At 37.8% G+C, this 16,542-nt stretch overlaps 1 protein-coding gene across 4 annotated transcripts in view; it reads left to right on the top strand.

Annotated features, from left to right (window-relative positions):
- The window catches only part of GRM5 (glutamate metabotropic receptor 5), a 532,631-nt gene that overhangs the window by 425,854 nt on the left and 90,235 nt on the right, over nt 1-16,542 (top strand). For all 4 annotated transcript variants that reach the window (XM_058687529.1, XM_058687528.1, XM_058687531.1 and 1 more), the window contains exon 5: nt 3,938-4,184. In XM_058687529.1, the coding sequence (XP_058543512.1) occupies nt 3,938-4,184 (247 nt within the window). The remainder of the gene's footprint in view (nt 1-3,937; nt 4,185-16,542) is intronic.

Here is a 16,542-nt window from a genome sequence, read left to right on the forward strand (position 1 = left end):
CTGAGTAGTAAAGGAAACAGGCAAAAAAATCCCTGGCTTCACAGAGGTTACATTTTAATGGATAGATGTTTTAGGCGATAAACAAGGCAAATACATAATATTTTAGATAGTGGTAAGGAGAAAACTACTGTTGGGAAAGGAGACCCACCGGGAGTATGTGTGGAGAGTGGGACAGAGATGAGATGTAGCCAGGGTGTCCCAAGGTCTCACAGAGAGGATGATATTTGAACAAAGACCTGCACTTAGGAGGGAGCAGGTTCTGAAGACCTCTGTGGCAGAGCCTTCTGGGTAGAAGGAACAGCAAATACAAGGGCCCAGAGGCAGGGGCACACCTGAATATTTGAGAATCAGCAAGGAGGTGAGTGTGGCCAGAGAGGAATAATTCAAATCAAGAGTGTTAGGAGATGGAGTCAGAAGCATGAGGGGTAGGGTGCCATGAGTCAAGTTCTTGTATGTCTCTGAAAGTCATTGCAAGGACTGTGGCTTTTATTTTCAGTAATAAATGCCACTGAAAAGTTTGATCAGAGGAGTGTCGTGATATGATCTACATTTTAAGGGAATTTCTATGGCTGTTGGGTTTAAAATTGGCTGGAGTAGGGGAAGAAGGGCAAAGATAGAAAATAAAAACAGTTTAAAGACTATTGTTATAATCTGGAAGAAGACGATGTATATTAAACCCAGTAGAACAACCAACAAAACTAAAAGGCAACCAACGGAATGGGAAAAGATATTTGCAAATGACATATCGGACAAAGGGCTAGTATCCAAAATCTATAAAGAGCTCACCAAACTTCACACCTGAAAAACAAATAACCCAGTGAAGAAATGGGCAGAAAACATGAATAGACACGTCTCTAAAGAAGACATCCGGATGGCCAACAGGCACATGAAAAGGTGCTCAACGTCGCTCCTCATCAGGGAAATACAAATCAAAACCACACTCAGATACCACCTCACGCCAGTCAGAGTGGCCAAAATGAACAAATCAGGAGACTATAGATGCTGGAGAGGATGTGGAGAAACGGGAACCCTCTTGCACTGTTGGTGGGAATGCAAATTGGTGCAGCCACTCTGGAAAGCAGTGTGGAGGTTCCTCAGAAAATTAAAAATAGACCTACCCTATGACCCAGCAATAGCACTGCTAGGAATTTACCCAAGGGATACAGGAGTACTGATGCATAGGGGCACTTGTACCCCAATGTTTATAGCAGCATGTTCAACAATAGCCAAATTATGGAAAGAACCTAAATGTCCGTCAACTGATGAATGGATAAATAAATTGTGGTTTATATACACAATGGAGTACTACATGGCAATGAGAAACAATGAAATATGGCCCTTTGTAGCAACGTGGATGGAACTGGAGAATGTGATGCTAAGTGAAATAAGCCATACAGAAAAAGACAGATACCATATGTTTTCACTCTTAGGTGGATCTTGAGAAACTTAACAGAAACCCATGGGGGAGGGGAAGGAAAAAAAAAAAGGTTAGAGTGGGAGAGAGCCAAAGCATAAGAGACTGTCAAAAACTGAGAACAAACTGAGGGTTGATGGGGGGTGGGAGGGAGGGGAGGGTGGGTGATGGGTATTGAGGAGGGCACCTTTTGGGATGAGCACTGGGTGTTGTATGGAAACTAATTTGACAATAAACTTAATATATATAAAAAATTAAAAAAAAAATAAAAAAAAATCTTTTTTAAGTAAAAAAAAAAAAAAAAAAAAAAAAACCCAGTAGAAGTAGATTGGTATGAAGTAGTTTAATTATTAACGGTAGAAAAAATAAGAGTTGAGAAGGTATGAAGGAAAGAAGAGGGAAAAGCGACCCAGAAATATTTGACTTAATACCTAGTAGCATGGGGGCGCCTGGGTGGCGCAGTCGGTTAAGCGTCCGACTTCAGCCAGGTCACGATCTCACGGTCAGTGAGTTCGAGCCCCGCGTCGGGCTCTGGGCTGATGGCTCGGAGCCTGGAGCCTGTTTCCGATTCTGTGTCTCCCTCTCTCTCTGCCCCTCCCCCGTTCATGCTCTGCCTCTCTCTGTCCCAAAAATAAATAAAAAAAAAAATTAAAAAAAAAATACCTAGTAGCATGGAGTTTAGAGTGGAGGGGGGTCGGCAGGGTTGGGGAAGTATGAAGCGAGCCTATGTAGAGAAGAAAATTATGAGAACTGATTACTAAGCCTGGGTCCAGTGCTTAGTCCTTAAATGGAAATGGGATTCCTCATCTTAAACTTATGTCAGGATGAGTTGTGCTGTTTTCTTGGTTTCTCTGCTCAGGGAAAGTATCAGCATTTGGGCCAGCAATCAAGAAGGGGGTAATATGCCTCTACAGTTTAAAAAGTCATGAAAAATCATGCTACCTTTAGAAAATTCCTTTCTATCTCTCTTACAGAAAACTTTTTCCCAAATGACAAGCTCTGTCTTTATTTCAGTTGTCACTTTTGCCTTCTTTCCATGTTCTCCCTATGTGCCTCAATCTTCCCCATTCTTCAGTTACCAGCCCTGGTAGTAGATTCTGCCTCCTGAACACTTCTGCCCATAACCATGGCCTCTACCTAGGCAAGGCCACCTTCAGCTATCATGGGGATCATTGCATCACTTCTTCATAGGTCTTTCTGGCTCCACTCCTGTAGCCCTTTTAATCTTTCTCCATGCTGTAGCCAGATCAGTCTTCCTAAAATAGAAATCTGATCATGCCCCTACCTAAACACTGCAAGGGATCCCAGTGATCTTAAGATAAAGTACATCATAAAGTACACCAATCCCAATGTGGTTTAAGCAGCCCTTCCCTCCTCTACTTCTCTACCTCTCCCCATTCTCTCATCTCCCATATCATGTTCTGAACATTCCAACCTTCTTAAAGTTTCCCAAACACAGCATGCTCTATCTCATCTATGAACCTTCAAACACACTTCCCTCCACTCTTCATCCAGCTGATACTCAGCCATAATGCTCAGCCTCAGTGAGTCTCTGGATCTGATGCCCCTCCTGACTCAGTCCTGCCTCAGGACTTACCAAACCACACTGCAGTGGCTTGCTGAGATGCTCACGTGCCTTCTTGACTCTAGGGCAAGCATCAGGTTTATCTTGTGCCACATATGTCCCTTGCTCCCAGCAAGTTGTGAGCAGTCATAAGTAACAGACACTCATTCCATACTGCATCAATAACCTATAACAAATGTTAGTTCTTTAATGAAACTTTCCCAAGAGCTGTCCATTGGAAGGGTAACTCGACATGTGTTACAAATTTATCACCTTCCACCTTTTGCTGTGGTTACATAATTTATCTCTATTATTGAACAAGTTCTTCTTAAGTGCCAAATCCATGCCCAATTTATCATTGTTTTGTCCCTAGATCGTCTACCATTTTTTTATGTTCAGACTCTAACAATTAATTGATTAATGGAGTATAAATGTTATATTTTAGAATTTCCAAATAGGCCAGTTTATGGAGAGCATATGCTTTGAGGTTGCAAGGGGTGCATGATAAATCCAAGCAGGTAAGTTGAGACAAGATGGTAGAAAATATAGTTTGTTTAGCTATGACTTACTGGTTTGGAAGCTGGAGATTTGTTGTGGATTTCTAAACCAAGGAGGTAATATTATCATAACTGAGTATTAAGGAGATTAATCTGTCCTTAAAATAAGTTTATGATACAGAAATACAGTGCTTTCCTGCATCCATCTCCAGGATTGGTAATAGAGGAAGTGAATCTTGGTACTGTTGGGGATTCGGGTCTTTCTTCAAGGTTTTTTTGGGGGAAAAAAACTGGAAATAGAAGACAATTATTAGACATACGAATTTGGGACCTCTATCTTTGTATTTACTCTGGTTCTAACTCTGATAAATTGCTCAGTGAATGCTCAAGTTATTCAGAATCCATGGATATAGCTATAGCAGAATTAAATCTCATAGTTAATCCATATTTGTTTCTCAACAGGTTCTCTGACTCTGAGAACACATCACGTTCAAGATTCCAAAATGGGATTTGTGATCAATGCTATCTATTCCATGGCCTATGGGCTCCACAACATGCAGATGTCCCTCTGTCCAGGCTATGCAGGCCTCTGTGATGCAATGAAGCCAATTGATGGACGGAAACTTTTGGACTCCCTGATGAAAACCAATTTTACTGGGGTTTCTGGAGATATGATCCTATTTGATGAAAATGGAGACTCTCCAGGAAGGTACTGTTCTGATTCTCTTCCAGACAATAGCACCTGAACAATCATCTCTTGATCCTAAGGTGTCTGTTTCTGTCTTTTGTAGTTATCTCAGCTTACTGGTCATATTTGGCCAGTTCTGACACCAGAAAGTGATGAAAGATAGAGAGGGGAAGCCCCATTTTCTGTAGCCAGGTACATTACTGATGCTGACAACAGACTCTTGGAACCATCATATTTCAGAGACCTGCACTTAGAGACAGGAGCCTCATGTTATTGTAGCAAATCAAAAGCCAGCCCTGTGGTTTCTCTGTACGTGTTTTCTGTTATTCTCTGTATTCTGCTCTCTTTTGGGGTCATAGAACTCTTCTGAAACATGAATGGTTCCATTTGTGGTAATTCAGAAATGGGGCTGAGGTGCTGTTACATTGTTTTCTGTACCTATAGTAAGTTATAAGTCATTTTATTTTATTATCCTGTAGCTGGAGGACTTTCTCCTTTCTCGAGGACTAAATTGCCTTTTCCTCTGAAATTCTACCTTTCATTATTTATAAAGGAGCCTGAGAAATATAAACTTACTGTTAATTATAGGTCAGCCTCCAGAGAACTCATTAGGTACCTAGAACTTACCACTATTCACATCTATCTCAGACTCAAAATCCTTAAGTGACTGTACACATGAGACTTTTAATCCATGAGGGATAATGTTGTTAAAATGATATTCAGAGTTGTAGCAGGGTGAGGTCTTCACTCTGCCTTACATTGGCACAGTCAGGGTCCTCTGGTCTCCCACTGTAAAATCCCAAGTATTCTTCCAGCAACAGTTTATGCTTGACATGGTGTCTTTACACTCTGCAGCTGATCCTGCCAAGAGAAGGTTTCATGACTCCATGACTCACACCCCATGTGCCCACACATGTACCAGCCACCTTGGTTCTAGCTTGTTTCCACATTACTGAGGTGAGCTGGAGCTTGTCCCTGACTGCAGCTGTTACCATCTCATAAGCTGAGCTTCGAAGTGACAGTTAGTTCCAAATCATGCAGCCAAGAGCCAAGCTATATATTTTCTCCATTCTAGAGGCTTGAAGAATATTGTTCCAAGCAGGCACTTTGCCAAGAAAAGCTGACTTTTCATATATAGTTTTCTTCTTTTTGGCTATTCAGTATATCCATGGGGAGTAGGGAATACAAGCATTCTATTAGGGCCAAAGAAAACTTCATGTTTGTTGTAAGGCTTCATAGGGCAGGTCAACCAATGAGCTCAGTCTGTAGCCTCAGGTCAAGGGCTAGTCACTGATATCTGCACATGTATTTACTATTCTTATGAGCATACCAATCGCACCAACATCAGCTTAGGACTTGTTCCTCAACTTTGATGACTACAGCTCCAATATTCAGAGTTTTCAAGCCAGTTCCACAAAGCAGATAGTGAAGAAATGTCTCAGCTCTATTCCAATGGAAAAGCTTAATGGATCAGACAGAACATCACTGTCTCATTCATAATCCTCCAAATTTTCTGCAATAGGGTACACTTATGACATTGGTTCTTAACCTTTTTTAGAACACAAATCTCTGTTAAGACTCAAATGAAATTTATAGATGTTCTCTAAATTACAATATACATAAAATTTTGCAAACAGTTTCCAAGAATTCACAATTGTTTAGAGATTCCAGAGTTACAAAATTATAAAGGTTTGGTATTACAGTAACCCATTAATAAATAAATCTGAATTGGACTCTGAGGTCATGAGCCAGATTCAGGAGGATGGTTTCTAACTTTTTATTTTTCCAATTAATCCAGTTCTATTTACAAAATAACTAAACTAATATTAACTGAACATGTGTTCTGAGCCAAACACTTAGCTAAGTCCTCTACATTTTAATCCTATGAGGTAATGTTATCATTCTCTTTTCCCACTCCAGGCTCACAAAATGAAGCTTACAAAGATTAAATTACTTCCCCAAAGATACAGTCTAATACATGATAGCTCAAGATTCAAATTCAGTCTCCTGGACTTCATTCCTAGCATTACACAGTAGCCTGCCAATTAATCAACCAGGATCAAAATTTAAAACCCACTGTTTTTTGAGAAATGTATTGGGAGACATTCTGTTGTTATTTCTGTGGAGTAAAAGTTATGGCTCTGTTTGATCAAAGACATTCCAAACTGAGAAATGAACCAGAGGAGCCCTGGGGGTGACTAGGCAGTCCCCTAAAATGCCAGAGTCACAAGAGGAAGATCCTAAACAAAGAAAGCAGAGACAGGTAGCTCACTCTGGCAAACACACTTGGGGACTACTGGAGAATTCACTTCAACCGCTGCTTCTAAACCTCAAATCTAATCAGACTACTATTAGTCCACAATTCTTTAATGAAACCTTTGGGACCAGGTATGTTACAGAATTCAGGATTTTTAGATTTATAAAAGGTAACATAATCATATAGTACCACCAGCATGCTGTGGAGCAGGCTTTAATTAACATATTAATATTTCTGTAGCAAAACACACAAATATTCACACAAAGTGTGATACATAGGCTATATGTAGCAAAACATACAAATATTCACACAAAGTATGATACATAGGCTATAAATAGCCCCATTACAGTGCAGGTCAAGTTCTATCACCAGATGAGTTCAGATTGGGTAATGTTTTGTTGCCAAGTGAGTTATAAAATAACATAATTTTCAGAGCTCTAAGGTTTTCAGAATTATAGATAAGAAATACAGACCTGGACTACTTACCACCAATGGTATAGATCACAGGTCAGCAAACTGTGGTCTTCAGGCCAAATTGAGTCTGCTGTCTATTTTTGTAAATCAGGTTTTATTGGAATACAGTCAGCCTCACTTACTTAGATAATGTCTATGGCTGCTTTCACACTACACTGGAAGTATTGAGTAGTTTCAACAGAGACCATCTCACAAAGCCTGAAATATTAACTGTACCTTTACAGCCAAAGTCTTCTGACCCTTATATGGAGACCATTGAGAACTAAGGTTTATGAGGACTTGCCACTGCCTGGGACTGAACATAAATGGGCAGAGGAAACATGGAGTCAACATCAGACTAAGTACAACTGACTATTTAAAGCAAAAATTTTAACAATATATTGTGATATTTATAAGCATGGCTGTGTAAAGTATTTGGCAACATGGCATAAAGAAAGGGGGTATAGAATTATACAATGGCAAGTTTCTTATCTACATTAAGTGACACATTAACTTTAAGTAGAATAAGATAGAGTGCATATTTAATCCCTTAGCAAGAGGAATAGCTAAAAAACCAACAGAAGACTACTTTAAAATTTTTGATTAATCCAAAAGGTAAGAAAAGAAGAACACATGGACAGATGTGACAAAGAAAAAAAAAGACTAGAACACTAGAAATTTGAAGATACTGAGCTGGTTTGCACAATGGTTCTTAATATGTGGCTCTGTCCACGGAGGGTCCATAGAGATGATTTGTTTCAACTTCCTAACTCTCTCTGGGGTGAAAAAACAGTCTCAGAGAAAGGAAGAGGCATGCCCATTCCCATGCAGTCAGTTAGTAACAGAGCAAGGACAATATACAATTGCCAGGCACAATCATTAAATTCAAATGAGAAGAATGTAACTTAATTTACACCCCCTCCATTTTCTTTATGTTACATGTGAAATGGTTTTATGTATATCCTGAAAAAAGATCTCATTATTATTTATTAAAGGATTTCGTCAAAGCAACCCTGTGGTCTCTGTTTAATCTCTGATAATCCAACCCCAAATTCACAGATCATTATAATCACTTTGTTGCATGGACTTGTGTGTGGAGTGTCCATTTTGTTAACCAACAGACAATTTATCACATTTTTAAGAATTAAACTTTTAAAAAACACACACCTTAGAATTATATACTGAGCTGATCTGAGGAGCTATAGACATCTAATATTCTGTACAATCAGTTCCCCTTACAATGTTGCAGTTCCCCTGACAACCTTGCTTCAGCCTCTTGGGTAAACAATACCTCACTATCTTCTGAGGAAGGAAGACTGCTCCAATTTTCAGGGACTTATAACTGCTTAGAAAGTTCTTTTTTTCTGTTAAACTGAACCCTGCCTGCCTCTAGTTTCTACTTAGGGCTTTGATAGGACTTTTTTTTTTCTTTTTGGTTAGAACACATTTCATGTTTTATTTTGTTTTTGAATGCTATATAAAATTCATTTTTTAAAATGTTAGTGGGGCGCCTGGTGGCTCAGTCGGTTAAGCATCTGACTTCAGCTCAGGTCATGATATCGGGCTCTGTGCTGATAGTTCAGAGCCTGGAGTCTGCTTTGGATTCTGTGTCTCCCTCTCTCTGCCCCTTACCTGCTTGCCTGCTTGTGTACGTGTGTTCTCTCTCTCTCTCTCTCTCTCTCTCTCTCTCAAAAAATATTTAAAAATAAAAATATCAGTATATTTCAACTGTAAATTGTTGTCAGTTAAGGAAGAGAGATGAGGGAAGGCAGAGAGAAAGGAGAAAGAAGAGAGATATTGCAGAAGACAGATCACACCCATCGCACACAGTGATGAGAAAGACGTTTCAGGAGCACAGAGATGTAGAAACCAAGAGGCTCATGAAAGACAGCAAGAGAGCAAGACAGGGAGAAATAGAGGGAATGAAATAATGGGAAACAATTGCAGAAAGCTATTATGTGTTTCAATTCTTAGCTAATTAATTCTTCTCTCACTTTTGATGGAGAATAAAATCTATATCCTATCTCTGAAAATTGAAAGAACTCATATCAATTGATAAGTGAAGGCAAAATTTTTTTTTCTTGGAGAATTATTTTTACCTAATTTTTTTCTAATATACTGCTAGCAAAGATTTTTACAGTAATGTTATATTTTCATCACTACAACTACTAATGATAATATATCTGTGTTTGTCTTACAGATAAGAAATAATTACCAGAAATCTGGAGGCTAATAATTGCATGGGGAGGATTCATTCTCTCTAACATAGTTAAAACAGGTTGACAGGTTTGAACCAAATTTAAGGTTTAACTTTTCTTGAAGTCACTTCCCTGTCAAATATAACATTTTCCATTCTATGCAGTTTTCATATTTATTTTTCAAAAACTGGATCTCTTCATGGTTTACCATTCTCCTACATAAAACAGATTTTTGTGAAAGGGAAGCAACGAGGGTTGATTCTCCGCTCTATCAAATAGTTATGGCACATTCTAATGGAGAAGAACAGCAGACTGGAAGTCTAAAGGCTGAGTTTAGGTTTGCTCTGCCACTTGTATACTCTGCAGTCTGGTACCACTCAACAACCTCACCAAGCTTTGGTTCCATTATCTGTAAAATGAAAAGTGTGTACTAGACCTTATCAGAGCTAAGAATTGGTAGGAATGGGTTGATGCCTCAAATGGGGTGAGCAATGAAACCCTCATATCTCTTCAAATCAGTAGCAGCAAAGAAAGAAGCTTCCTGACACCGATAATTCTTTATTTTTCCAAGCCTAGAATGTCCAAAGGTTATTGGCTCACAGAGTATTTGCTCACACGGAGTACCTTTTGAAGTCTCAGAAGCCCATATATTTGAAGTAGTCAGTGACATAATATAGGAGTTTCTTTTTTTTTTAATTTTTAATGTTTTTATTTATTTTTGAGACAGAGAGAGACAGAGCATGAGCAGGGTAGGAGCAGAGAGAGAGGGAGACACAGATCCGAAGCAGGCTCCAGGCTCTGAGCTGTCAGCACAGAGCCCGACGCGGGGCTCGAACTCACGAACGGTGAGATCATGACCTGAGCCGAAGTCGGACGCCAAACCGACTGAGCCACCCAGGCGCCCCAGGAGTTTCTTTTTTAACCTTAGTGCTCTATTTTCTAATATCTCAACTCACTGTATTCTTAGTAGCCACTGGACAAATGTGACCGAGTGGAATGGTTTAGGACTCAGTTTTGTATTCTATAGATTGGTACTTTGGGTTTAGAAGTGGACTTTCGACAGTTACTCAAAATTGTTGCTTACTTCAGATAAAACACTTTAGGATAATCCTTAAGCTACTAAACAGTGAACAAAATTTAAGAATGAATTAAAATTCTGAAAAAGACACTACAGTAAAAAAAAAAAATTGTGATTGGGAGTAAAAACAGAATGGTATTATTTTACAATGTACATCCAAACAGACTGATTTCATATTTGTTCTGAACATTTCCTTACTGAGCATTGGTCTGAGTATGTCAATCTGTCACTGGAATCCAAAAGCTAGAAAGTTTCCCATCCATGTCAATTTGCAGATAGCTAAAATAAGCTGAGCATGAAAGGATGAAGGGATCACGTGTAAGAGCCCATCTGCCAATCATTTAAGTCCTAGGAGGAAAACACATAGGGTACTATGTGAAGACACTGTATACCTAAGACATACCCACAGTTTACATCTACATGAGCCAATAAAGTGATGGTATTGTTTATCCACTGTCCTGACACTAGAAAATTATTTCAAAAATGCTTCTCTGGAAATGTTCTTACACACAAGAAAAACCTTGTAAATAATCACATTAATTTTGCCTCTTTACATCTCTATCCCCATACTCAAAATGAGAACAATAGCTAATAAAGGCTGAGAACTCACAAGGTACTCCTATCTTCTAGCATTTTTACAGTGCTTTAGAAGCTATTTTCACACTTATTTTATTTTGTTTTTTATTTTAATTCCAGTTAGTTAACATACAGTGTTATATTATTTTCAGATGTACAATATAATGATTCAACAATTTCATACATCACTCAGTGCTCATCCCAAGTGCACTCCTTGATCCCCAACAAGGATCAAGGACCCATCCTCCCATCCATTTCCCCCTGGTAACCATCAGTTCTCTACAACTGAGAGTCTGTTTCTTGATTTATCTCTCCCTCTCTCCCTTTATTTTCCTCTTTGGTGTGTTTTTTTTTTTTTTTTTTTTTTTTTTTTGTTTCTCAAATTCCACATATGAGTGAAATCATGTGGTATTTGTCTTTCTCTGTCATATTTTGCATATCATTATACTCTCTAGCTCATTGCAAATGGCAAGATTTCATTCTTTTGATGGCTGAGTAATATTCCATTATATATACATATATAGTTAATATATTAGTATTATATATAGTATTATTTGATGAATGGAATTCTTATTATTCTTCTTATTATTTAATAAGAAATTATCTTATTTGTCCATTCATCAAATGATTGACACATGGGCTGCTTCCATATCTTAGCTGTTGTAAGTAACAATGCTATAAACATAGGGGTGCATGTATCCCTTTGAATTAGTGTTTTTGTATTCTTTGCGTAAATACTCAGTAGTGTGATTACTGGATTGTAGGGTAGCTCTATTTTTAAACATTTGAGGGACCTCCCTACTCTTTTACACAGCAGCTACCCCAGTTTGCATTCCCGCCAACAGTGCAAGAGGGTTCCCTTTTCTCCACATCTTCACCAATACCTGTTGTTTCTTGTGTTGATTTTAGCTACTTTGACAGGTATGAAGTGATATGTCTTTGTAGTTTTTACTTACACTTCCTTGATAGTAAGTGATGATGAACATCTTTTCATGTGCCTGTTGGCCATCTGCATGTCTTTTTTGGAGAAATGTCTGTTCATGTCTTCTGCCCATTTTTAATTGGATTATTTATTTTGGGGGGTGTTGAGTTTTATAAGTTCTTTATAGATTTTGGATAGTAACCCTTTGTCAGATATGTCATTGACAAATATTTTCCCATTCTGAAGGTTGCCTTTTAGTTTTGTTAATGGTTTTCTTCACTGTGCAGAAGCTTTTCATTTTGATTAAGTCCCAGAGTTGTTTCCCTTGCCTCAGGAGACATATCTAGAAAAAAGTTGCTACGGTTGATGTCAAAGAGGTTATTGACTATGTTCTCTTCTACGATTTTTATGGTTTCAGATCTTACATTTAGGTCTTTAATAAATTTTTAATTTATTTTTGTGTTTTCTATAATAAAGTGGTTCTGGTTCATCTTTCTTTCTTTTGCATGTAGCTGTCCAGTTTTCCCAACACCATTTGTTGAACAGACTCTTTTTCCCATTGAATATTCTTTCCTTCTTTGTCAAAGATTAATTAACCATATAGTTGTGGGTTTATTTCTGGGTTTTCTATTCTGTTCTGTTGACCTATGTGTCTATCTTTGTGCTAGTACCATACCATTTTGATCACTATAGCTTTGTAATATAACTTGAAATCCAGAATTGTAACACCTCCAAGTTTGCCTTTCTTTTTCAAGATTGCTTTGGCTATTCACAGTCTTTTGTGGTTCCATACAAATTTTAGAATAGTTTCTTCCAGTTCTGTGAAAAATGCTGTTGGTATTTTGACCATTATACATTGCATTAAATGTATAATTTAATTGCATTAAATTGCATTAAATGTATACATTGCTTTAGGTAATATGGACATTTTAACAATATTTGTTCTTCCAACCCATGAGCATGGAATGTCTTTGCATTTCTCTGTGTCATATTCAATTTCTTTCATCAGTGATTTATACTTTTCAGAGTAAAGGTCTTTCACTTCTTTGGTTAGGAATAAGCCTAACCAAAGAAGTGATTATTTTGGGTGCAATCATAATGGGTTTGCTTTCTTAATTTCTCTTCCTGATGCTTCATTATTGGTGTGTAGAAATGCAACACATTTCTGTACATTAACTTTGTATCCTGAGACTTTACTAAATTTGTTTATCAGTTCTAGAAGCTTTCTGGTGGCGTCTTTCAGGTTTTCTATATAAACTATAATGTCATCTGCAAATAGTGAAAGTTTTACTTCTTCCTTACTGACATGGATGAATTTTTGTTATTGTTATTGTCTAATTGCTGTGGCTAGGACTTCTAGTACTATGTTGAATAAAAGTGGTAAGGGGCACCTTGCTGGCTCATTTGGTAGAGCATGCAGCTCTTGATTTTGGGGTCATGAGTTTGAGCCCTATGTTGGCTGTAGTGATTGTTTAGATAAATATATTTTTAGAAATGATATTTATTTGTTTGTTTATTTAGAAAGTCCACATGCATGAGAGTGAGGGAAGGGCAGAAAGAGAAAGAATCTCAAGCAGGCTCCATGCCTAGAGCAGAGCCCTACATGGGGCTCAATCTCACAACCCCAAGACCGTCATCTAAGCTGATACCAAGAGTCTGATGCTTAACCAACTGAGCCACCCAGGTGCCCCATAATTTTTTTTAAGTGGTGATAGTAGACATCCTTGTCTTGTTCCTGACATTACGGGAAAAGTTCTCAGTTTTTCCCCATTAAGGATGATGTTAGCTATGGGTTTTTCATATATGGCCTTTATTATATTGAGGTATGTTCCCTCTAAACCTACCTTGTTGAGGATTTTTATCATGAATGGATGTTGTACTTTGTCAAATGCTTTTTCTGCATCTATTGAAATGATCTTATGGTTCCTATCTTTTTTCTTATTGATGTGAAATATATCACATTGATTGATTTGGCAGTATTGAAACACCCTTGCAATCCTGGAATATATCCCACTTGATCATGGTGAATGTTTTTTTTTTTTTTTTTTGGTTTTGTTTGTTTGTTTTACTGTATTATTGAATTTGGTTTGATAGTGTTTTGTTGAGAATTTTTGCATCTATGATCATCAAAAATATTGGCCTGTAGGTCTCTTTTTTAGTGGTGCCTTTATCTGGTTTTGGTATCAAGGTAGTGCTGGCCTCATAGAATGAATTTGGAAGTTTTCCTTCCTTTTCTATGTTTCAGGATAGTTTGAGAAGAATAGGTTAAATCTTTTTTAAATATTTGGTAGAATTCACTGTGAAGTCATCTCTTCCTGGACTTTGTTGGGAATTTTTGGATTTCTGATTCAATTTCTATGCTGGTTATTGATCTGTTCAAATTTTCTATTTCTTCCTGTTTCAGTTTTCATAGTTTATATGTTTCTAGGAATTTATCCACTTTCTAGGTTGTCCAATTTGTTGGCATTTAGTTTTCATAATATTCTCTTATAATTATTTTTATTTCTATAGTGGTTGTTATTCCTCCTCTCTCCCTTGTGATTTTGTTTGAGTCCTTTCCCTTTTTTTCTTGACAAGTTCGGTTAGAGTTTTATCGATTTCATTGATTTTTTTTTTTCAAAGAACCAGGCCAAGGTTTCATTGACGTGTTCTTTTGATTTTTAGTTTCTACATCATTTATTCTGCTCTAATCTCTATTATTCCCTTCCTTCTGCTGGTTTAAGATTTTGTTTGTTGTTCTGTTTTTAGCTCTTTCAGTGTAAGAATGTTTATTTGAGATTCTTTTTCCTTCTTGAGGTAGGTCTATGTTGCTATAAACTTCCCTCTTAAAACTGCTTCTGCTATACCCCAAAGGTTTTAGAATGTTGTGTTTTCATTTTCATTTGTTTCCATGTACCTTTTTATTTCCTTCTTTAATTTCCTGGTTGGCCCACTCATTGTTTAGTAGCATCTCATTTAACCTCCATGTTTTTGTGAATTTTCCATACCTGTTCCTATGATTGACTTCTAATTTCATAGTGTTGTGGTCAGAAACTAGGCATGATATGAGTTTGATTTTCTTGAATTTGTTGAGGCTTGTTTTGTGGCCTAATATGTTATCTATTCTCAAGAATATTCTGAGAGGATTTAAAAAGAATGTGTGTTCTTTTTTAGGATGGAATGTTCTGAATATCTCTGGTAAATCCATCTAGTACAGTGTATCATTCAAAGCCATTGTTTCCTTGTTGGTTTTCTGTTTAGATGATCTATTGATGTAAGTGGGGTGTTAAAGTCCCCTACTATTATTGTATTATCATAGATTAGTTGCTTATGTTTGTTATTAATTGTTTTATGTATTTGGGTGCTTTTTGTTGAGTGCATAAATATTTACACTTGTTATATCTTTTTGTTGGATTCTCCCCTTCATTATTATATGTCCCCTTCTTTGTCTTTTTTTACAGTCTTTTTTTTTTAAGTATTATTTTGTCCAATATAAGTATTAGCTATCCTGGTTTTCTTTTGACACCTACTTGCATGATAAATGTTTCTTCATCCCTTCACTTTCAATTTGGTGTTTTTAAGTCTAAAAAGAATCTCTTTCAGGCAGCATACAGACAGGTCTTGTTTTTTTATCCATTCTGTCACCCTATGCCTTTCGATTGGAGTGCATAATCAATTTACATTTAATTATTAATAGATATGTATTTGTTGTCATTTTATTATTTGTTTTGTGGTTGTTGTGTATCTGCTTCTGTTGATTTTGTTGGGAGATCTCTGTGCCTCCTGGATCTGGATGTTTCCTTCCCCAGGTTAGAAAGTTTTCATCTAGTATTTCTTCAAATAAATTTTCTGGCCCCTTTTCTCTCTTTTCTTCTGGGATCCCTATGATATGAGTGTTATTACATTTGATGGAGTCACTGATTTCCCTAAGTATATTCTCATTTTGCGTAAATCTTCATTCTCTCTTTTGTTCAGCTTGATCACTTTCCATTACTCTGTCTTCTAGGTCATTAATTCATTTCTCTGCTTCTCCCAGTCTGCTATTCACTCTATCAATGTGTCTCTCTTTTAGTTTATTGAACCTTTTATCTCTGCTATGCTATTCCTCATCTCTGTGTTAAGGGTCTCATTCATGTCTTCCACTCTTTTTTTGAAATCCAGTGAATATCTTCATTACTTTAAATTCTGTACCAGGCATGTTACTTTTATCTGTTTCACTCAGATCTATGGCCATGACCTTGTCCTGTATCCTCTGTCTTCTCATTTTGTCAAAGTCTGTGTGCCTGCTTCTCTGTGTTAGGAAATTCAGCTACTTCTCTTGTTCTTGAGGGTAATAGTCTTATGAAGAAAAGGTCTTATGGTGCCCTACAATATAGTGGCCCCTGTTCCTCAGGGACTGGCACTTCAAGGAGTGTCTCCAGTGTATGCTGCCAGTGCTCTGCTATTGTGCCCTGGATGCTTTATCCTTTAGGCCAATCATCTATAGAGGTTATCTTTGTCTGTTGTGGGCAGTGTTTGGTTTCCAGCCTGAATGTGGTGCATTTTGAGTAAGTATGGTCTGGTCTGCTTGTGAAATGAGACCTTTTGCCACTACCTCCAGAACCAAGGCCCCACAAAACTCCTGGGTCAGGAGATGGGTGTCAGCAGGGGTTTGGGCCAGTCTTCTTGGGGAGGGGGACCACCAAGCTGGGATTTAGGCAAGGGTGACTGGGAAGGACAGTTCCACTGGATTACAGGGGAATGACTTGGTGTAAGCAAGTTAGGTAGTGAGTGTCAGTGTTGGGCTGCTTACCACAGGTGGCTCTGTGTTTATGCTGAGGGGGGGTATGGGGGAAGGGTGCCTGCCACTTCCTTTGTTCCTGGAAGAGACTCTCTGTGAATGTTGCCTCTCTGGGACACACTCCAAAGTGAGCAGA

Source organism: Neofelis nebulosa, chromosome 10 (genome assembly GCF_028018385.1).
Source record: "Neofelis nebulosa isolate mNeoNeb1 chromosome 10, mNeoNeb1.pri, whole genome shotgun sequence".
NCBI lineage: Eukaryota > Metazoa > Chordata > Mammalia > Carnivora > Felidae > Neofelis > Neofelis nebulosa.